At 32.2% G+C, this 23,727-nt stretch overlaps 1 protein-coding gene across 2 annotated transcripts in view; it reads left to right on the top strand.

The window, feature by feature from the left end:
- Positions 1 to 23,727, top strand: part of Ints6 (integrator complex subunit 6) — an 86,441-nt gene that overhangs the window by 5,336 nt on the left and 57,378 nt on the right. For both annotated transcript variants that reach the window (XM_076871959.1, XM_076871958.1), the window contains one exon: positions 17,931 to 18,020. In XM_076871959.1, the coding sequence (XP_076728074.1) occupies positions 17,931 to 18,020 (90 nt within the window). The remainder of the gene's footprint in view (positions 1 to 17,930; positions 18,021 to 23,727) is intronic.

The following is a 23,727-nucleotide window of genomic DNA, read 5'->3' as shown; positions in this document are numbered from 1 at the left end:
TCAGAAGATAATATAGGTAGAGGTATAATGCTTTTTCCCGTTTAGGTAATATAAAGTCCAGACTTTCCTTTTAATGTTGATTGGTAAAGTAGTGATTCCTATTTGGGATTAGGGTTTCCCTTAGGTTATCAACATTTTGATATTTATTAAGCTATAGAAAATTTAAAAATGAAAGTAGAATAGAGTATTTTAAAATGAAAGTAGATTAGTGTACCTAAACATATGGCTGCTGAATATGACACTAGTGAACGTTTTTTTTTCTTTTTTGAGGCAGTGCAGGAGATGGGATCCAGAGCCTTGTGTTTGCTAGGCAAGTGCTCTACCACTGAGCTACACTTTCTCACCCCTTATAAAGATGTTTATTTTGTGACAGGTTCTCACTAAATTGCCCAGGTTGGTCATAAACTTGAGATACTCCAGCGTAGCCTCTGAAATAGCTAGGATTACAGGATTACCATGCCTGGCCTATTGTGTAAATCTTTAAAGATCTTTAATGGAGGAAAAAAATTTAATAGTGGTGAAAAGAAACATTTATAAATGTGTACTTCCGTAGTGTTAATAGTATTCACACTGTTGTGCAACTGATATCCAAAACTTTTTCATCTTGCAAAATTAAAACTATACCCATAAACAATAACTCCCCATTTCTTCTCCCCAGCCCTTGTGGATTATTATTCTGCTTCATGTTTTTTATGAGGTTGACTACTTTAGATACCTCAAAATAAGTGAAATCATGCAGTACAGTTGGCCCTCCCTGTCCAAGAGTTCCATATCTGTGAATTCAATCAACTGCAGATCAAAAAATATTTGCCTCTATAATTTAATGAAAATTGCTTCAGTAGAAAACTGAATTTTCTTTTCTTTGTCATTGTACCCAAAACAAATATCACATGAACTAGTTACATAGCATTTACATTGTTAGGTATTCTGAGTAGTCTACACATGACTTAAAGTATATGGTAGAATGTAGGTTATATGCAAATATGCCATTTTATGTAAGGGACTTGAGCATCCTTGCATCATTTTGTTATCTTGGAAGTGGGGGGAGAGGTATGGGGGTTAGATCTGGAACCACTTTTCCATGGATATCGTGACTGTCTTATTTCATTTAGCGTAATGTCCTTAAGATTCATCCATGTTGTAGCATGTGTCAGGATTTTCTTTTTAAGGCAGAATTACATTCCATTTTATGTATATACTGCACTTTGCTGTGTATTCATTTGTTGATCATTTGGATTGCTTCCACCTCTTGGCTATTATGAATAATGGTATAATGAACATGGTTGTGCAAATATCTTTTCAAGATCCTGCTTTCAGTTCTGTTGGAGGCATACTGTGAAGTGGAATTATTGGATCATGTGGTAATTTCATTTTTATTTTTTTGAGGAAGTACCATACCATATTCTTTTCCATGGTAATTGATCCATTTTACATTCCCATCAACAGTATATAAAGGTTACTTCCTCTACATCCTTGAAAACATTTGTATTCATTCACTCTTTTTTTTAATATTAGCCATGCTATCGAGTGTGAGGTGTTATGGTTTTTATTTGAATTTCTGTAAATTATGTTGAATATCTTTTCAAACTGCCATTTATATACTGTCTTTGGAGAAGTATCATTTTTTCCCCCTATTCCAAAGGGGTTTATTTTATTTTTTTTGATTTGTAAGAGTTCTTTGGCTGTTAACCCCTTGTCAGATAATTTAAACACATTTTCTCACATTCTGTGGATTGCATTTTCACTCTGTTGATTGTGTCCCTTACTGCACAAAAGTTTTTCATTTTTATGTATTCCAGTTTGTCTACTTTCACTTTTGTTTCCTGTACTTTTGGTGGTGTAACCACAAAATCATTGCAAAATGCAGTATCATTGAAACTTTTCTCCTATGTTTTTTTTTAAAATTTTTTTTTAGATGTTGATGGACCTTTTATTTTATTCATTTATTTATATGTGGTGCTGAGAATCAAACCCAGGGCCTACCATGCTAGGCAACTGCTCTACCACTGAGCCACAACTCCAGCCCTTCTCCTATGTTTTAACTGTTAGACTGTATGTTTAAGTCTTTAATCTGTTTCAAGCTGATTTTATGATGCAAGGAAAGGATTCACCTTTTCTTTTGCATGTGGATCTCTTAATTTCCCCAGCAATGTTTTTTGAAATGAATCCTCTTTCCCCATTGGTTGGTTTTGTCCTTGAACTTTTAAGTCTCCTTAAAGTATTTTTAATAACTTGGTGGAGGAACTGGGGATGTACCTTGGTGATAGTGCTTGCTTAACATACATGAATCCATGGGTTCAATTCCCAGTACCTTAAAAAAAAAAAAAAGAAAAGAAAAGAAAAAAAAGTGTGTGTGTGTAGATACCCTTATTCACTCCCACCCATATCTATACACTCAGAGGGAACTTTACGGCAAATCCAGTATTTTCTCCCCATCTTTGTTATGTAGAAATGACTAGGAATATGAGAATTGGTATTCTAATTTTGACCTTAACTTTGAATTACTATGTAACATTGGGAAGTCAGCCTCCGCTTCTTATTCCTAAATTGGCAATAATGAAGCCATTATGCTCTTTTTCTTATAGAATTAATGAGAGGTTTAAGTAGGGTATATATTTAAATGCACTTAAAAAATGAAGTGCTCAGTAGACAAAATACATTGTAAATTAGTTTGCCTCTCTTCATTTTTAAGTTTGAAATTACAATTATAAAAATCTAGTGAGACTTAAAACTTCTGTTATATGCTTTGAAATCTATTAGTTGCATATTAAATATATATATTTTTCCTGGGCTTTGTATTTCATCTTAGGGGAGGCAGGTGTGAATGAAAATAATTTGATCAAAGTTGTCTCAGTGACAGTTGGTAAACATGAGATGGAGTTTTTAAAGAAATAGGTTAAATGAAAACTTCAGGTAAAATACAGGGATGGTATTTTAAAGAAATTTATTAAAGGAAAACTGGATGTTAATAGTTGAGCAGGTAAGTCAGAAATGTTTCAAAAGCACATTCTTTCAAAAGATTCTTTCATATAGGGAGCTCCCCCTAGTGTGTTTAAGATGAGATTTACAGAGGTTTGATTTGCAAGGAACTTTTAAGGAGCACATCTGGGTAAATCAAGGGACTATTTTAATAAGATTTGGCTGAGCTCAAAGCAGCATGAAATAGATAAGATTTATTTTCTGTTGACCATTAATTTTAATGGTGATAATTTAAAAAATATTTCAAGACCCATGTTTTATTTTCTTTCAAAACACTTGGTACAACATTTCTTCATAATCTTGATACTTAGAGTCTAAGAAATTAAAACATTGATTGGGCTCTTTTAGAAGAAAATGAAAAACAGTATCCTAAGGGCCTCATTGCATTCTTAATAGAGATTGTCCAAAACAAGTCTTAGGTACGAAAGGCAAAAATAATAGGTTCTACTTCTCTGTAAAAATAATTTTATTTTCCCTTCACGTAAGAGAATGTCAGTATTTTATGCCTTAAGTTATATACAACTGAAAATTAAAAGACCAGAAGTAAACTTAATTTGAATGGAAGAATTCCACTTAGTTGAGTATAATTAATGTATATAAGGTCATTTGAGGTTAGAATTAGTTAAAAGAATTTTTTGGCGGGGTGGAGGTGGTAGTGGGGTGGGTGGGTTGATACCAGGGATTGAACTCAGGGGCACTCAACCACTGAGCCACACCCCCAGTCTCTTCTATATAGAGATAGGATCTCACTGAGTTGCTTAACACCTTGCTTTTGCTGAGGCTGGCTTTGAACTCTAGAACTTCCTGCCTCAGTCTTCTGAGCCACTGGGATTACAGGAGTGTGGCACCATGGCCTAAAAGAATTTTTAGTCCTCTTTATGTCATGGCTATCTTCAAAAGAGATTATATAATTTTTTTTTGAAATGTTTCTTTAAAATTGTTTTTGACCATAATAACCTTCACTAAAATTCATATTCTAATTAAAATTAACTTTTTCTTTTTTCCTTGGGTACCAGAGATTGACCTCAGGGACAGGTCAGGGACACTAGGCCACCAAGCCACATCCCCAATCCTATTTTGTATTTTATTTAGAGATAGGGTCTCACCAAATTGCTTAGAGCCTTGCTTTCACTGAGGCTGGCTTTGAACTCAGGATCCTCGATCCTCCTGCCTCAGCCTTCCAAGCTGCTGGGATTACAGGCATGTGCCACTGTGCCTAGTATAAATTTTTTATTTTTTCTTAGTGGATGAATGATCACAAATACTGGCCTGTTTATTTTCCATTTTTAAAAAAGTAATTTCCTTATATAAATAACTTGTTACTTTTATTAACCTGTCTAATTTACATAACACTTTACAGACTATAAACAAAATGTCAAAATTTTTTTTATTTGTTTTTTTGGTTTTGCGTTTGTTTTATTCTTTCTTCCTTCCCCCCAAACTTTTTATAGATAACTGAAAACCCCAAATCCTAAGTGTGAAGCTTAGCAAATATCAATATATGCTTTTGAAGCATTGAACTTTTTTTTGCAGAGTGGGGTTGATGGGGATTGAACCTGGAACACTTTACTACTGAGGTATAGCCCCAGTCCTTTTTACTTATTATCTTGAGACAAGGTCTCACTCAGTTGCTAAGCATCCCACTAAGTTGCTGAGGCTGGCCTCAAACTCAACATTCTCTCTCCCATGTTAGCCTCCTGAGTCATAGGGATCATGGGCGTGTACCACCACACCCTGGGTGGCTACCATTGAACTTTTCTATCTACTGACACAACGTGGACTTTCTATGTGTGGATATTATTATTATTAGCTACTAGGGATTGAACCCAAGGGCACTTTACCATTGGGCTACACCCAGTCTTTTTTATTTTTTAATTTTGAGATAGGGTGTCTGTTAAGTGTCCTCAGGCTGTCTTGAATTTGAGATATCTCTTCTTCAGCCTACTGAGTTGGCCGGGATTACAGGGTTGTGCCACATGGCTGGTTTTTATGATTTTGTGGTCAGAAATAGCTAAAATAATTTTTTAGCCTGTTTGTCATGGATATCTTCAAAGGGATTATATAATTTATATAGTTATATAATTTGTTGTAAAAGGCATTAGAATGAAAGTGATGTTAGATGTTTACTTCACGTTTCTCATAGGTGAAGAACATAAGACCTATAAAGGTTAAAATGTTTAATTTTTCTCACATTTATGAAATAGTTCAAAGGTTCATAATTGATTTGGAATGGTTATACAGAATTTACTAGTAATTTATATGTTTAATAAATTTTTCTTAAAGGCATAAACATAGACCTCTGAATCACTTTGTGGGGTTGTGTCAATAGAGTGCAGTATGAATTCTTTCAATTCCTGGGAGCATTTCATTTTGTCATTGTGTTGCATTTAGTCTTTTTTTGTAACAATGTCAAAATACTATTGGTTACATTATCTTAATTTGGATTCCTTCCTTGTTCTTTTGGAAGAGAAGTAAGAATATGACAAGATTTGGCTGACAAGATTTTATATCATTTGTTAAGGCCTAAACTCTAATACATGTGTCAATTAATGGCATTTTTAATTTTACATTTAATAGTTAATAGAGGGATATTATTACTGTTAACAGGTACTATTACTGTTAGTTAATTAGTCAGTGATAACTTTCCCCTGGCAGTTTTGTAATTAGTTGACTATTATGTTTTTCTTTTGTTTTGAAATCTCTAAGAATTGTGCCTTTAAGATTCAGAAAAATCTGCTTGATTTATGAATTCCCACTCCACCCATGAGATCTTGAAAGTCATAGTCTTAGTCTGTTTCCCTGTTAAGAAAATGAACTTAAAGGACCTATCTTTCAATATTATGGTGATTAAGTGATATATAACCTAATTTATTATTATAACAGCCTATAATTATTTTTGTGAAATTTTCTTTGAATTTAAAAAATTGAAATTGTAAATACAAGGAGTTTTTGTTTTAATATGTTTTTCCCCCTAGGGCAAGCAGTGTGATGATATGGAAGGAACTTCTCTATTAGAATTGGCTGTGCACCAGCTTATATAGTATTGAAAATCAGCCTCTTTGAGTTTCAAGTTTCTCACTCAGGAAGTGCTGTCAATAATACCAATTCTTGAAAATTTTTGTAAGAATTAGAAATATATGTTAACCTCCAACAAAGTAGCTACCTGGCACATGGTAGGAACTCAGTTGATGATGATTAGCATCCCCAATATCATACTAAACACTTAGAAGGATAAAAGCTTTCTAATCTGAAATGTGACAAAAACCAAATACATATTCTCATAAGCTTCTATATGCAATGTGTGTCTATCCCAAGAAGCTAAAATTAACTGTTCATTATTTCCAGTAAAATTTCTTGCTATTATTTTTTGCTTTTGGTTTTAAGTTGAGGCTCCATGTTAGATTGTACTGAAATATTTCCCCTTGTTGTTACAAATCTTTTTCCTAAAATCTCAATTTATTTTTCAAAAACAATTTCCTAACAATGAGTACTTACTAAACATGTTTTTGATTTTCCAAGCAAGAAAAGTCTTTAATCTTTGAGAAAATTAAGAGCAGAGTTCACTTCTAGGACCTTACAATTGTGTGTTTTAGAATGCAGTTAATAGTTAGGATGGGCGTAGGGGAAAGATGTTCTTGCCCATAGCAAAGATCAAGTGTAAAATGTTTGATCCCTTATTGTTTGTTATATGCATTTGTATGAAAAAGACAATAGAATAAACCTAGAGGGTTTTTTTTTAATATGAAGCTATTTTTCTAGGGCATATGTGATATGAAATTTGATTTGGTATATCGAGAGACAATAATATATGAAAATTACTTTTAACTTTTCATAGTAAAGAATCTTGAAAGGATTATGTGATCTATAAAACTTTGTTATGGACATGAAAATAGTTCTGAATATATGAGAAAAATAATTCTGGTATCATTAATTGATGGAATTTATAAATAGTAAATGATAAGGTTGATGTTGGCATGTTAAAAGAAAACTTCCTTTGTCTTAATGCTAGAGAACCTTATTAGAAATTAGGAAACACCAACAAAGTATTGTGGTTATTTTGGAATTTCAACACTGGAAACATCCAAATGGAATTATTTTGAAGAAGTTAAAAACAAACTATTATTTTAAAAAAGAAATTGAGGATGGTTGAGTATGCAGTGTCCTAAAAATGTTAGGCTGCCAGTAACACTGAGTGATGTTACAAATGCTGGATCCATGGTAGTGACTTCTGGATTATCAGGAATTGGTAGCCTCTTATAATATGTGAGTTGTCATGGTTCTTGATCATTTATGTACTTTGGCAGGTAATGATGGATGTAACATTCTAATTTCTCAAACCAATAAATTAGAAGAAAATGAGTTTGCATCCATAAAATTTGGTCTAGCTGAAGTAGTAGTAGTACAAAGTCTTTATTGATAATTCAGAATGGGTAATGTCCAATCTCACGTGAGATTATATTAATATAAATTCTAATGTAAATAATGGTTATCTTATGTCTGTAGAGTTTGCATTTTAATGAGTTAATAGTAATGTTCTGACGCATGTAGCAATCTGTGCAGTATTATGAAATCCGCTTCTTAATGAGATATATTTCTATGATAAAATCATTCATTGGAGGGTTTGTATGTACAGTTAAGTTAGGAAGACTTATAAAATTTTCTTGAAGTTCATCTATTTTGAAAAAATTTAAATTCTTAAACACTTGGGGATATATTTAGCACAAGCTCAGTAAATATTTGAGTTGGAATTTACCAGGAATACTTATGTAATGCATTTGGAGAAATTAAAATATTTCCTTCCAAATATTCCTAGAAAAATAAAAATCCTCATTTTTTTTCCAAAGCAGGGCCCCTAAAGCTAATCTTACATTTTGCCTTATATAATTAAGATTGACTTTTACCATAGCATATGGGAAATAATATACTGTCAAAGTCTTCCCCAGGTTCTTATCATGAATGCATGCATGTCTTATCTTGTTTTTTTCTTCCTGTTGCTGATGTTCTGGGCCTTGGGCTTCAAACATGCTAGGCAAAGTGCTTTATCACTGAGCTACATCTCCAGTCCTTATAAAATTTTGTTTTTAGACAAGGTCTCATTAAGTTGCTGAAGCTGACCTTGTAATTCTGCCTCAGCTTCTCAGGTTATAGGTGTGGGGTACCACATCTGGTTGGGAATGCTTTTCTTTCTTCCTGTTGAAAACATAATGCTTTATTGATAACTGTTCTGGTCCAAAACATTTTATTAGGCAGTTCCTCTTCATGATCACTTGTAGTCTCTAAGCTATTTATGGGAAGACTCATAGAATTCCTTTTTTTTTTTTTTTTAATTTAAGAAGAGCCTGTTGTGTGTATGTGTGAATTTATTCTTTTGAGAGCATATTTGTAGTGTGGATGTTCAGAGTGAATCACCAGAATGGGTCTTTTTCTACTTCTTTGTCATACATTCAAGATCAACTTATTATAATGTTTAAATTTAATGCTATATTCAAGCTGTGATTTAACCAGAATTGGAAGGGTAATATTTGCAGATTTCTGTGATAATCAGCAACCTAAGGAAATGATTAATCTTGAGAATAGGCAGATCTAGATGATTTGTTGAGGTCAAATTATTAGCATTTATCTTTATCTTTGTTCACCTGTCTTTGAAAATGTGTACATCTTTGCTTTTATTATTTTTTGTCATCTTATATGTTTGTTATTACATGTTTTATTGGACAAATTTTTTCCAAGTTGATATTATTTAATTCCTCTAATATAACAGATGTATTAGGTTCTTTATCCAAAATATTAGTATTTCTTAAGTAAAATTATTCTAATGTCCATATTCCCCCCTGTTTGCCTCCTGCTTTTTAGGTATTGCCAAAACCAATTTGTTGGAGTTATTTCATTTAAACTTTAGACTGCAGTTCAAGTGTAAAATTTAAATTCTGCCAGATTATTAAATATTAATATTTCAGATATGTTGAATTTGTAATTGTCACTTGCAGTTATACTTAGCCCTGTTAATGAGTTTCCTTAGTGTTAATTTTTCACCAAGTCAGTTTTTTTGGTGAATATTTCTTACTCTTTCTACATTATTATTTTACCTATTTAAATCAAATTCCAGGATTATGTTAGTTATTATATTAAAATAAACATGTAGGATTCCTCCCAGCTCTTGCTCTTTTTTTATTCTGTTTTTACTATTATATTTTTCAAATAAGGAATTATGTGGTTGAAAAAAAAGAATTATTGGTGTACAATTGTGTAATGGAATTACTTGAAACTGAAAATATATTTCTTTTAACATTTTTTTTTTTTTTTGGTAATTATAGACCTTAATTTATCCTACGATAATAGACTTCTATACACTAGCAGGTTTTTAAAAATTTTTATTTTGGAATACTAATAAATGCATATGGTTAAAAAAAGGTGAACCATTTAAAAAGTTATAAAGTTGCTCATTTTCATTCTTCAGAGGCAACTGTGGTTAATCAGTTTCTAATGTATCCTTCAGAAATCTTTTGTATATAGTTAAAAGATATTGTCATTTCTTAAGATGAATATTTTAAGTTTGACATCAAAAGACTCACTTGTGCCACACCAGTTGAGATCTGAACAATAAAAGTAATAATCTTTATGAATTCTAAAACAAACATAAAGCTGGTAATTCTGACTTTGGGATGTTCATTCAAATGTAAGCTTGTCAGGCCTTTATTGGCTTTAATAATCTATTTTGTTTGGATGTATAATTAACCAATTGTGTATTCATCTCCATAATTAATTGAACCTTCCCACCCTTAAAATATTAACACTATTAATGACAGTAATTGTTGGATAGGCAAATATAATTAGCACATCAAAACTGATTTCATAGATCTTATTGATGTAGTTTAAGGATAACAAAAACGAAACTGATTTTGAGAAAAATTGTGTGTGTGTAGGTAATAAGCAGATAGGGAAAAAGTTCTGGTTGTGTGGTGTGCCAGTGTCTGAGGCTTAAGCATTGTTAATCTAAAAAATGTTATTCTAGTTGACTTAATTTGCAAAGTATGTATTAAAAAAAGATTCTTTTCTTTAGTTTGTATAGTGTAGTACTTATTATCAGTAATATGATTAATAAGTTTTTGGATGTGAAATCTGGAAGTAAAAGTAGAATATTATGATTAATATTAATGTTTCTATAATTTAGTATTTGCTTTATAACATTTGAGTTTTGACAGACTTATAGCTAAAAGCCAGGAAATGTTTCTAAATGAACAGAGATGGTTTCTCATTTTAGAGTAACATATTTAGTTACCACTTTTATCCATGGTAATAGAGGAAAGATAATGCACACTTCATTTCTTTCCTATTTATTGTGTGTAGATTCTATAAAGATGTAAATAAAAGAAATCTAGAGATTACTCTGTCTAGCAGTTTAAACAGTACAAGATTTTAAGCAACAATCTTGTGAAATAATTATATAATAATTATATAATAATCAGTTTCTAATGTATCATTCAGAGATCTTTTGTATATAGTCAGTACTGTCCAGTGTATGGTTATTAGCCTTTGCTGATATGCTACATGTCTCTTAAGGCAGCTCTTTTCATCTTTTAAACACATTTTGCTTGTTGCTGTTGTTTACTTGAAAAGGAAGTTTTTTTTAATGTGTATTTTTTAGTTGTAGATGAACCACACACAGTATCTTTATTTATTTTTATGTGATGCTGAGAATCAAACTCAGTGCCTCATGCATGTGAGGCAAGCGCTTTACCACTGAGCTACAGCCTGAAAAGGAAGTTTTAGTTTGAAAAAAGCACAAGCTATTTCTGTACATTTAAAATTTTATCCTACTTAGTGATAGCTATAGCCTAGGATATACAGCTTAACATCTCATTTGTTAAATTCTGTTGGTCATCACTTTCTTGGTATGTAGCAACACTGAGAATAATAGTGATGGGTATGGGTTAACCGAAGATGCTACCCTGGGAGAATCAAAGAGCTAATCCTTGATGTATGTTTTTTCTTCAATATAGAAACCTTAAATCATGGGAGAATTCTAGTGTATATTGACACTGACAATGCTTTACAGGATTTTCAAAGGACTAGCATACATGGTGGAGCATGGTGGCACAGAAACACTTGAATTCTTTGGTTTAACAGAAAATGTAGCTACTACAATTTGTACTGAATACTCAGGGCTGCTTTTCTTTTGCTTTAGAAGATTAATTATGACCTATTTGAGGGTATAGTAAAAATCTTGTGCCTCCTCTTCTATATCTCCAGGCTTTTGTGTAAAATGAAAAGTTACCTGATCCAGAGATCCATGTTAGCTTATATTTTTTGGGGAAATTGCCTTATTTTTACATTTTCAAAACTTTTTTCAAAATAATATGATTTAACATTTTCAAAAGCATGCTTTTTACAAAAATAAAAAAGCTTTAGTGAATAGTATCTACTTACCTCAGTTACATTATTTAAATGTATTGAGATTTTATGCCTTGATTAAAGTATTTATCACCATGATAATTGATGAGAGCTATAATAAGAAATCTTAAGTGAAAGTTTTTACTTTATAATATTTTGGCCAATGTTAAAATCCTATTTTATAAATGATAAAAAGATTTCCATTTGTTAATGACTCTAGAGTCAGAACATTTTACTTGGCAGTATGTTTTCTAGTGATATGTCTGGGTTTCTTTATGCCAAGAACCAAATAAACTTGGGAGTTTATTTGCTAATGGCAAAAGTAAACTTTTAGTCCCTCTGCTGGCTGCCTTTATTGCAGCAGAGCTTTTTTTTTTTTTTTTTTGCTATCTTACAGTTGTGATAAAGGCTATTACAATGACCAAGGTGAATATTGAGAGGAAATTGTAGTGGATTTTCCCCAATTGAATGACTTTATAAACATCTTTATTAAGAATAAAAATGTAAAATAAAGAATAAAAACATAAAATAGTGGTTTTTTTTTTTTTTTTTTTTTTTTTTGTGTGGTGGTGTTCTGTGATTGACCCCAGGGCCTCCTGCATGCTTACATATCCAGGGAAGCCTCTTTTTAGTGCTTCTTAAATATAAGGATTGAGGAATTATTAAACTGCACAGAATTGGCACTGTATAGGTAATGACATCATATTGCATGATTAAATTGTAATTCTTATTTAGACTTTGGAAATGTTGTAATGACATCATATTACATGATTAAATTGTAATTCTTATTTAGACTTTGGAAATGTTAAAATTTTATTTCTGTACTGTAAAACATGAAAAAAATCTAATAATACTGGCAGATAACTAAAACAATGTTTTAATTTGTTTGGTAAGTATATTGACACATACCAGTTTGTATTATGCAACCACCAAGAATAAGTATACGGTACAAAGTAGGGGAGAAATAATAAAAACTGTATATAAGAAACTTTCTTGGAGCCATATGTTCTGGTTACTTTGTGCTGGTGATTTAGAAATTCATGCTGAAATAAACTCGTTAATTTCAAATGTTTACATAATAGTGGTAGGAATAATTTTTTTTCCTGGAGAAATAAAAAATCTTTTATGTATACATTTTATTCATTTAGCCATTATACTCTAGTTTTATGTATTTTTTAAATTGTTGATAGACATTTATTTATTTATTTATTATTTATATGTGAGACTGGAATCCAGTGCCTCACACATGCCAGGCAAGTGTGCTACTACTGATCTACAGCCCCAGCCCATAATTTTATGTATTTTTTTGAGACATGGTTTTGTTATGTTGCACTGGCTAATCTTGACTTTCTGGGCTTATGTGATCCTCTTTCTTTAGCTTCATGAGTAACTGGGACTATAGGTGCATGCTACCATATTTGATTCCTACTTTAATTTTTATATTAAAGAATGATTCTTGACTATTTCATCTTAGAGATGAAAGGATCTTAGACATGATAGGTGGGTTAATTAAATTGGTGCAAAGGGATTGATCATATTTTTAGTTTTTTCTATCTTTGATCTTTATCTGAATTTTCCAAAATCTAAAGCCATTATGGAACATTATTTTATCTTGTGTTCAAATATATAGTCTGTAAAAGTTGAAATTATATGTTTATGTATATATTACATGTTTATAGAACTGTAAATTATCATATGTAATTTTTAAAGAGTATATATTTCTAAAAGTAATTATTCCTGTATATTGTGTTTTGTTCAAGCACGTGTTGGGGAACATATTTTGATTTTACTTTAAAAATTGGGTAAATAATCAGAGAACAACAGGAAATCACCACACAAAGGAATAATACTACTATAGTTATTTTGGCTTCAGATAAATATATTAAAAAGAATAAAAATCTGGTTGTCACCCCATTCATCATTGGGCAAATAAGGCACAAAACTAAGTTGATGTAGAAGTGTATCCAAGATTATTGGTTGTTACCTGTTGTACTTACTGATGCTCCAGAAAGACTGATTTAGAGTTGGAATATCTTCCTTAAGTACTGACTTTGCAATTTACCTGCTAGACCATCTTGAGTTATGTCATTTAATCACTGAATATTTTACCTCACCAAGTTTTTAAGTGTCAAATTAGATAATTGCTTTATTGCTTTATGGAGAGCTAAATTATTACAGTACTTTCAAACATAGCCTCTGCCAAGAGTATTATGTATATCATAAGACTCTTTGTTTTGTTGTCTTAGAAAAAGTAACTTTGACTTTTTTTTAGATTTTTAGATTAAACTTCCAACTTTCTGCTAAGTGTTAATACAATTTAACTATTTTTAGACATTATGGTTCTTAAAAAGTACACACAGGTCATCCATTGGTATTTGTGGGATTGAGTCTAGGACCTCCAAGTTACCAAAATCCTTATCTAAAATAGCAGAGTAAGCTGTGCACAATGCTGGTTCTAGTGGCCCATGCCTATAATCTCAGTGGCTCAGGAGGCTGAGGCAGAGGATCACAAGTTCAAAACCATCCTCAGCAATAATGAGGCGCTAAGCTACTCATTGAGACCCTGTGTCTAAATAAAATACAAAATAGGGCTGGGGATGTGGCTCAGTGATTGAGTGCCCCTGAGTTCAATCCCTGATAGCCCCTCACAATACTGAAATGGCAGTATATTTGCATATAACCTATGTATATTCTACTCTCTACTTTAAATCATTTCTTGATTATTTAGAATATCTAATACAATGCAAATGCTATATGAATACTCATATTGATAAAAAAAAGAAGACACAATTGTTTTTCTTCTGAATATTTTCCTTTGTGGTTGGTTGACTTCATAGATAAAGAACCCCTGTTGTCTAAGTATCCGGGTTTGATCCCCAGCACCACAAACGAAAAACAGAACCCATGGATACAGAGGGCCAACCATCGGTCTTAATTTTGGGGTGGGCATCTTCATCCATAAGAGTCTAATATAGTATGCTGTTGCTACTTAAATATGACTAATTCTGCTTCTGAAATATAATTGTCACTGTGTTTATAGGAATAGGAATGGGTAAGTATTAAGATTTTTGGTCAGAGAATTTGCCTTTAATTTATATTATAATATAGAAGTGATACAGAAGACCAAAGTATTTGGTTTACAATATAGTAGATTTCAGAGTTTTGCTGATTTGTTTTTGTAAAGCAGCAAATTAACAAAAGTAGTTTTAGTTTAAGAGTGAAAGAGAGAAAATAATTTTGAAGATATTAGGGCATCTTTATCTCCCTTTGAACTAAAATGTGATTTGTAGAGACCAAGAAAGACGGAATTTATTGTTATGTGTGCATATGTACATGCATTTATTATGTGGATTATGCACCTAACAGTGCCTGACATGTAGTAGCCACTCAATTGTTGGAATGACACAATGACACAATGGTTGTACAAACACAAGAGGGAAGTAGTTTTGTTTTTTGTTGTTACTGGGGGAAGTGATCCTTTTGATAACCTTTGCAATGCAGCAAATTCACAAGTTGTGTTCAGGGAGAACTCATTTATATTGAAGGTAAAGGTAACAGCATATTTATACTTTTTTGAAGCTACTTAAAGTTTTGGGTACACTCTTAACTGTGAATCTGAGCAAATTTGTTTTAGGCTATAGACAGTGAATTAATGAATGTTTAAGTATTCAAATATGTTGTTCTCAGTGCTTGCTTAGTTGTGTAGAAGAAAAGTAACAATCCTTTACTGACCCACATGAAACAATAGCAAACGATACAAACTGGTGTGGTTTTTAAGAATTGTGTTTAAAAATACTTTATGATAAAGTTTACTATGGGCATTTTGGGTGTGGGGAAGGGTGCTGGGGATTGAATTCAGGGCCTTGAACATGTTAGACAAGTGCTCTACTACTAATTTATGTCCCCAGCCCTGAATTTACTATCAACCATTTTTAAGTCTGTAGTTCAGTAGTGTTAAGTATATTCACATTGTTGTACATATGTTGTTGCTCAATATGTACTTATATTTTGTGAATATATTCAAATGTATATTTGTTTGTTTTTGAGATGGGATCTTGCTTTGTTGCCCAGTCTGGTCTAGAATTCCTGGGCTGATACAGTCAGCTCCTGTCTCAGCTTTCCAAGAAGCTGGGACTATAGGTGTGTACCACTGTGCCTAGCTTTCAGTTTTTATTTAAATTAGAATTTAAATATTGAGGATGTACTATGGGCTGGGGAATTTAGCTTGGTGGTAGATCATTTGCCTAGCATGTGTGAGACCCTAGATTTAATGCCAACACTGCAAACAAACAAAAAAGGAAGATAAAAAAAAAAATGAGAAGGTAAGAGGACAAATATTTCTGATAAGTGGTATTCAGATGATTTTTATTTGAAGGAACATTCTATCTTATTTAACTAACCATTTGCAATTTACACTATTAGAATTTGGAGAGGGGAGAGTGTGATTATTGAAGGCTAGGGTAATAAGGGAAGATTTCACAGAAGAGAATGATTTAAACTGGATCTTAGAGAATGAATAGGAATCAGATAGGTTTTGAGCAGGGAAAAGTTAACAGCATTCTACTTGAGGGAAACAGCTCTGAGGTGAGAATGAGTGTTGCTAGGATCTGGCTTCATGAGAAGACCTGTGTTAGGATTTATTATTTATTTTGAGAGTGAATGGAATGAGAGGCATTGTGTCATGTAGTGTTTCCCAAAATGCATTCTGTCTAACATGCGGAGGGAAGGAATGTAAATTCGTGTTTTCTTTCAATAAGAACTTATGACATTTTGATGTTGCTATGCATTCAGAATCTTCTAGAAATTATATAGCTAACATTTTAACTTTATTTGACCATTAGAAACTTTCACCTTTTTCTTGGGCACTGATTTGAGAAGTATGTGTGCAACTTGTAAGTTGCATGATATGATCAAAATGTTTAATCCAGCCAAATTCCCTCCATCCATGATGATTAGGTTATAACCACTTAATTGCTATGTAAAATTATTTAACAGATGTTGAGGATGTACTATAATGTATTGGACATTGAAAATTATAAATGCAAGGGAAAGATGTTAGAACCATAGATTATTCTAATATTGTTGTCTATGGACATTGTCATCTCCTATTTGTTAGAAATGCAGAATCTGTGTGCTGAATATGTAGCTCAGTTGTAGGGTGCTTGCCTAACATGTGAGGCCCTAGATTCTTATTCCAATAGTGAAGAAAAGAAAAAGTACATAATCTTGGTATTCATCCTAGACCTACTGAATTAAAAATTGCATGTTATTAAGAACTGCATGTGATTCCTAAATACATTAAGATTTGTTGGGCTGGAGATGTGGCTCAAGCGGTAGTACGCTTGCCTGGCATGCGTGAGGCCCGGGTTTGATCCTAAGCACCACATACAAAGATGTTGTGTCTGCCGATAACTAAAAATATTTAAAAAAAAAAGATTTGTCACATGGTTCTGCATCATAGCCAATAAAACTTTATTTAAATCTTATTGAATAGTTTACTGTTTTACTGTTAGTAGTAGAGAATTTAGTAGTTTTCATTTTCTTTTTTCCTTTTTTTGCTTGCTTATCATGGGGTAGGGGAGAGTGGGAGGGGAGGGTGTGTTTCACTGTGTTGCCCAAGGTGGCCTTGAATTACTGGGCTTAAAAAAATGATCTTTCACCTTGGTCTCCTGAGTTGCTAAGACTATAGGCACAAAGCAGGACTGTACCTTCAATTTCAATTATGAGATTGACCCTCTTGAAACTTCTGTGCTTTGATCTTAGTCTTAAAGAGTTGTACTGAATGTGCTTAATGGCTCAATTGGGAACTGTGTATATACACAGTTATGTTTGTCTAAGTCTCACAAAATGTCTCCTAGAACTGATTATATTACCCAGAGAGGTCAATTTGAAAAAGAGATATTTTAAGTTATTTTTTCCTTATATAGACAGGCCATTTCATTCATTGTCTCTGCTGCCATTGTTTTTGTACTCCTCTCTCCAGGCATTTTCTCATGTTACACTATTGCTAAGCTCAGAATGGTTTTAGTATTTCCATGGAGCCAGTTCTCATAGTCCTGTCCATATACCTAGTCATTTGATTAGACATTTTGATTACAGACATAGATTCTGATAATGTTCACCTCCTGTCTTGCCTCCTTTTAAAATTATTGTTTTAAAAAAAACGTTTAAAGCAAGTTTTTCAGAAAGTACTGTCTTTTGGTTATGGTAATTTGTAATAGCTAAAAACGTCAGATAATTAGAATTTACTACTAGGGTCCCCATTAAAAAGTTAAATACTTTAAATAACATAATATAAATGCTCAGTGTAAAAAATAATACAACAATATATTAAAAAGTGAAAAATACGTTTTTCTACCTAGTTCTATTTCTCCAGGGTTAACCACTGTTTATGTCCTAAGCCTTTTTTAAAAATGTAAAAAATATTATATGTAAAATTTGTATATATTCAGGGGAATTATATATATAGTCTGTTCTGAGAACTGATTTTTTTACTCAAAAAGGAAAAAAAAGTCAAAGTCTTAACCTTTTTAATATGAATGATGTGTTTTTGACTTTAGGGAAGAAACCCTTTTTTCTTGGAGCCAGCAATAATTATTACAATTACTGATGGGAGCAAGTTGACTACTACCAGTGGAGTCCAGGATGAGGTAAGTTACGTTTGTATCACTGAATTATGCAAATATAGTTGAAAAATTTTTGAATATGCACTGTAGGGTCTTGAACACCTTCTAATAGGTTGTCTTTTTTTTTTGATTATTTGATGAAGTCCAGAGTCGTCTGTCTCCTAAAGTCCATATTCCTATATTGCTTTTTAGGAGTGGTCACCATCTTTTCTTGAATAGTAATTCCTTCTGTGAAAGTTTTTGAGCATATCTCCCACCCCAATATATGTATATTTATAAATTTATGTGTGGGTTTGTATATATAGTAACTATTAGTAAAAATTAATTCTGATTTTGAGGTTTAAAAAAATGGAAACGACATTCTAATCATTACCTCCCACATTCTAGTGGATTGTTATTATAACTTCCCATCACTTTGACATAATGCCTGAGAGAAATGAACTTTTATTTTGTCTCAGTTTCAGAGGTGTGAGTCTTTACTTGTAAAGCCCTGTTGCTTTTGGACCATGTCAGAGGAGTACATTATAGTGTGAGCATGTTGAGGAAGAAACTACTTACCTCATAGTGTTCAGGAAGCAGAGAAAGAGAGGAAGACAGAAGTAGAGACTTGTGTCCCAGCACCCCCTTCAAGGACATGCCTTCAATGACCTAATTCCTCCACCTAAGTTTCACTTTAAAGGTTCCCCAATAGCATCATGAACTGGGAATCAAGGCTTTAACACATGGCCCTATGGGGGACTTTGCATTTCACTGTGGAGACTGCTAGACTAAAGTATAACAAAGCCAAAAGGAGATTAAAGCTAGGAAAAGTGAAGATTTTCGGCCTTTTTATTTTGAATAAGTTAAATGAAGTATATGTAAATGATATAGAGCTAACTATTCTTTAAAAGCATGTATTATACAGAGTTATGTGTGGTGTGGTATGGTGACTAGAATAGTTTTTTTTTTTTAACTTTTAGGTGTTCATACTGTAGTATTTGAATTGTGCTTGAACATTACATTTGTTGTTTAACTTTTTGATTCAAAAACGTGATCTTAGACTAGTTAGTGTTTTTACTGTTTGCATTTGCTTTAAAATCTTAATTTGAATTCCTGTGGCATTTATTAAGGTTTAAAGTGGGAAAAGTACAGACTTTAAGTTCAGTAGCTTTTAGAATTATTTTTATTGTGAAACATTGTGGAATATAAATTACATAGGGTCAGAGCATGTGGGTTTTACTCTTGGTTTATATACTCTTCTAGCACCGTCTTTGTGTTAGTGATCTAACTTCCCTAAATCATCAGTGAAAAAAAGATAATTATTCGTGCTTTACTTCAGAGGGTTGTGGAAATCTAAAATGAAATAATGTATGTAAACGTATTTGATAGATTGTAAAGAAAAGTATTATTTTATCTTGAAACATTGCAACCAATAAAGAATTGTGATTGCCTGATCTGAATTTGGGGAAGAGACTTAGAATAGTGTTGTTTGACCAGTTGACATTAAAGGCTAGTTAGGACATAATTTATCATCATTTAGCCTGCTTGATAGCTGAATTTCTTCGGTCGTTGGTCTTTCTTAGACTTGATTGACATGTATGGCTAATTAAGATCCTGCCAATAGCAGGAGTAAATAGTTCTATCCATAAACACAAAAAATAGAAATGTCACTTAAACCTCATATTTGAACATGTCAAATATGATTCATAGTAATTAATGCTTTCTTTTTCTTCAAGATTGTTTTGTGTAAATTAAGTGTTTGATTTGTTGTTGTCCTTAATAATTTTGGTTGAAAAGTTGTTTTGTTTTGTTTAAACTTTGCAAGGTTATCCATTCAAGGTCTCTGTTGCCTTTGTTAGAAATGCCCTTTGGGGTACAATTTATTTTCTTCCCATAGATCTGGATCTGTTTAATAACGTTTCTTTTTTGGGACCTCCTCTAGCTTAAAATCATCTTGAAATATACATGCACATTGGAATTTTTCTTCGTTTTGTTTGCTTTCTTGCTAAGAATATTGGAGAAATGTGACTGTATCTTTATAGTCTCCCCAAACTACCTTGCTAATAAAGTTGGGAAGGTTTTCCTATGGGCCAGGATTTAACTTTTAGCTCTCTCTTTTTAAAAATCTTCTACAGTATATATTACAGTATTGAGAATAGAGTTTATATTTTTAAAAATATTGATTATAGATATAATTCTGGTAGTCAAGTTCAAAATTGATTACTCTTGTTACTTTTTTTCTGAGGCAGAAGGTTCATTTGTTTTAAAGCAAAGGTTTATTTTGATTATGAAATTGAAATATAGGTCTAGGAGTGTGGTATTTAGGTTTAGGAATGTCTTTGATCCCTATCATGTTTTTTTTTCTTTTCTCTGTTTTCTTCCTTTTAGCACTGTGGATTGAACCTAGAAGTGCTCTACTACTAAGCTACATCCCTAGCTCCCCCCCCTCCTTTTAAAAAAACATTTTGAGTCATAGTCTAGTTAAGTTTCTGAGGCTGGCTGCCTACTTGCAGTCTTCCTACCTTTAAATTTCCAAGGCTAGCCTCTAACTTGTGATTCTCCTGCCTCAGCCTCCTGAGTAGATGGGATTACAGGTGTGTACCATTGCACCTGGCCCATGTTTTAATGTTGAAAGAAGAGGAAATGTACCACAGATGTATATATTATTAAAGGTTAATTTTTGCTAAAATATTGTGAAATATCCCAGCCTAAATAATTGATGTAATTCATTTTAAGGAGCCTTTCAATTCATGGTGCATATGTGCTAGATGTGATCTATTGTAATTTCTATTAGGGAATAACAAATCATTTTGCATTTCTTTTTCTAAATCTTATCACATTTGTCTTTGATTTTTTTTTTTTAACAGAATGAGCATATATGTTGGTAATTTCCATTTTGTGGGATGTGTGTATATAATTCTTGGTTGGCTATGGATGTGACCTCTTAGCATTTATGGATTCGCATGTTCCATCCTTTGCTTCAGAGTCATATCACCTGCTGTGGTATATAATATTTGTTCTGTTAGTGCTATTTTTCAGGAGTTAGGTTATCCTGCTATTTTCATATTATTATAGCATGAGAGGAAATACAGAGCTTATTAAGGCTTCCCTTTTATTTTACAAAGGAAGATTTGAGATACAAGGAAGTAAAGTAATTTGCTTAAGTTATAGCATTGTTGCCAAAATTTAGATTAGAATTGAAGATATTCCAGTGCTTTTTCCCTGATATACCAACTGCCTCTTTGATCCTGTTATTGTATGTTCCTAAAAATTACTTTGTTGTCCAATTTCCTGTTTGTCCATTTTAGCTTTCTGTACAAATGTCATAGATACTCTGTTCTCACTCATTTGGTGTTCCATAAATGACTGTTACGACCAGGGTATTTCTACATAGTGAGATTAATAAAGATAAACAAGATAGATTTCTGGTTCTTAAGCTCAAAACATTATAGGGAGATCATTTGTTAAATAATTTTTATGAGTGATTAAAATAGAGATATTTGAGTAAGGAAGCACTGAAGAGATGGGGAAGGGTTATAATGTTACCTATCTTGTGCATGTGTTAGATTCTCTGTAATAAAGGTTTTATAGTGTGATTTCATTTTTTGATGAACTAATTCAGGGATCTTAGGGATGATTTGATATGGTTTGTGCCTCATTGCTTAAATCTGGAATTTATAAAGATGCCCAGTGTAATGTTATTTCGAGCCTAGAGAATATTTAATGGAAAAAACTCAGTTTAACTCTTGATCTAAGTATGTGTAGGCCAAAATGACTCAATTTCTTGCTTATCAAAAGAATAATAGGAACACCATACCCTCTGTAACAGGTTGTCATTTAACAATAATTTGGATAGAAGAGGAACAGCTTTCTGTTATGGATGAACATAGTTGTATGTAATTATTGTATCTTGATTCATGACTAAGTTCTTGGACCTCACTTAAAAGAAATCAAGGCAGTTGTCTGTGGTATCATGAATTTATTTATGGAATTGTATGTGTGTTATTTTTGGCCTTTAAAAAAAAATACAGCCATTTGATAAAACGGGTGTTTGGCAATGTTTTCACTTATGAGCAGTGGGTTCGATATGGCCTTGAATTCTTAACAAGGAAGCTATTCCTTATCTCCATAGTAGGTGTTTTCAATATATTGATAAACATACTTGTGGCCTCATAGTACAAGTCATTATAATATATTACTGATGTGTCATGTTTTGGTAGAATTAACCAAATTAGAATTATTCAAAGAATTTTTTTCACGTTTTTATTTCCTGCAAAGATCCTCTGTAGTAATGTTTTGCAACAGAAAACTGTTCTGTACTGTGATTCCAGAAACACGTGGCTAACTATATTGCTCAATAATGTGGCCCTGAAGAAATCCTGCCAGCACCTTGTCATTGGTGAATGACATTCCAGGATAGTGTAGCAGTTATTTTTCTCTTCCTTGAAAGTGCTAGTAGTAGTATTATCTTTCAAATACTGGGATTTCTATATGCTGAAGAGTTCTGCATTTCTTCATCAATGTTATGATTGCCCTGAAAGCTAACAGAGAAGATAAATTAAACTATTGGCTTTATTTATAAACCAAAACCATTATGTGTTGCTTTCTTACTAGCTTTTCCAGATTTTTAAGGCCAACTAGGCCAACTACTTATATAGTTTCTTGGATACATGTTCAATTAGGGAACATGTTTGCAGAAAAATGTCCTAGTAATCTCAGCTATATATATTCACATTACTTTAGATTGAGGTTTTCATACTCCACCTTGTTCTCAAAAATTGAGAAGTCCCTAAGTTTTTGAGATGTTGATTTCTTTTTTTAAAAATATTTTTATTAGTTGTTGATGGATCTTTATTTTATTTACTTATTTATATAAGGTGCTAAGAATCGAACCCAATGCCTCACACAGGCTAGGTAAGTGCTCTACCACTGAACCACAACCCCAGCCTGAGTTGTTGATTTTTATTAGTTTTTTTTCTGGATCATTCCAGGCTGTGTAAGTGGTTTTATACTATAATTATAGCTTATTTTTAACTCTTAATGATAAAAAGTCTAGACATTTAAAAAATGTCTAAAAAGTTTGAACTATCTGAAATGATTAAGAAACCAGTTGCCCCCTTTCATAATTTTTTTATTCATTGATACTACTAAAATATATCAAAGTCTGTCAAAACTCTTTCAATTGTGTAAGACTATTTAAACATATATGAAGTGGTCCCCCTCCCCCACCCCCATGAATTTTGGGAAATTTTCTCTTTAAAAAGACCTGTAAAGAATAATGAGGGATGCCAAGTAGTGTGATCAAATGTATCAAACATTCTGTTTAAGAGTATTCTTGAGTTTTACATATATTTTCTTTCATCCTTCATATTGATATTACTAAGAATTTATAACAATCTTAAGATTAGTGTTTTTCTGATTTGTAATTCAAATATTCTGAACACATACTTTCCAATATACATTAATCTTTATCAATTCAACCTCCTAACAGTATTTTATTAAGAATTTGTTGGATACAAATCATTTACACTTTCTTTCTTTGGTCCTATTACACTTTTTTTTTCTTTTGTCTTATTCTCTCAACCCCTGGATTTATAACTGCTGGTGTGAAACATACATCAGCAATTTATAATTTATTTAAAGTATGTAAATGAAATAAAATGTATAATTTAAAGAAGTTGAAATATTTTTGACTTAATACAGTGAATTTTTAGCAGTTAACACTTGTAATAATAATACCCGAATATACCTT

The sequence above is a fragment of the Callospermophilus lateralis genome, chromosome 12 (genome assembly GCF_048772815.1).
Source record: "Callospermophilus lateralis isolate mCalLat2 chromosome 12, mCalLat2.hap1, whole genome shotgun sequence".
Lineage (NCBI taxonomy): Eukaryota > Metazoa > Chordata > Mammalia > Rodentia > Sciuridae > Callospermophilus > Callospermophilus lateralis.
The sequence above is the reverse complement of the archived record's forward strand: the minus strand, read 5'-3'. Positions and strand labels throughout refer to the sequence as shown.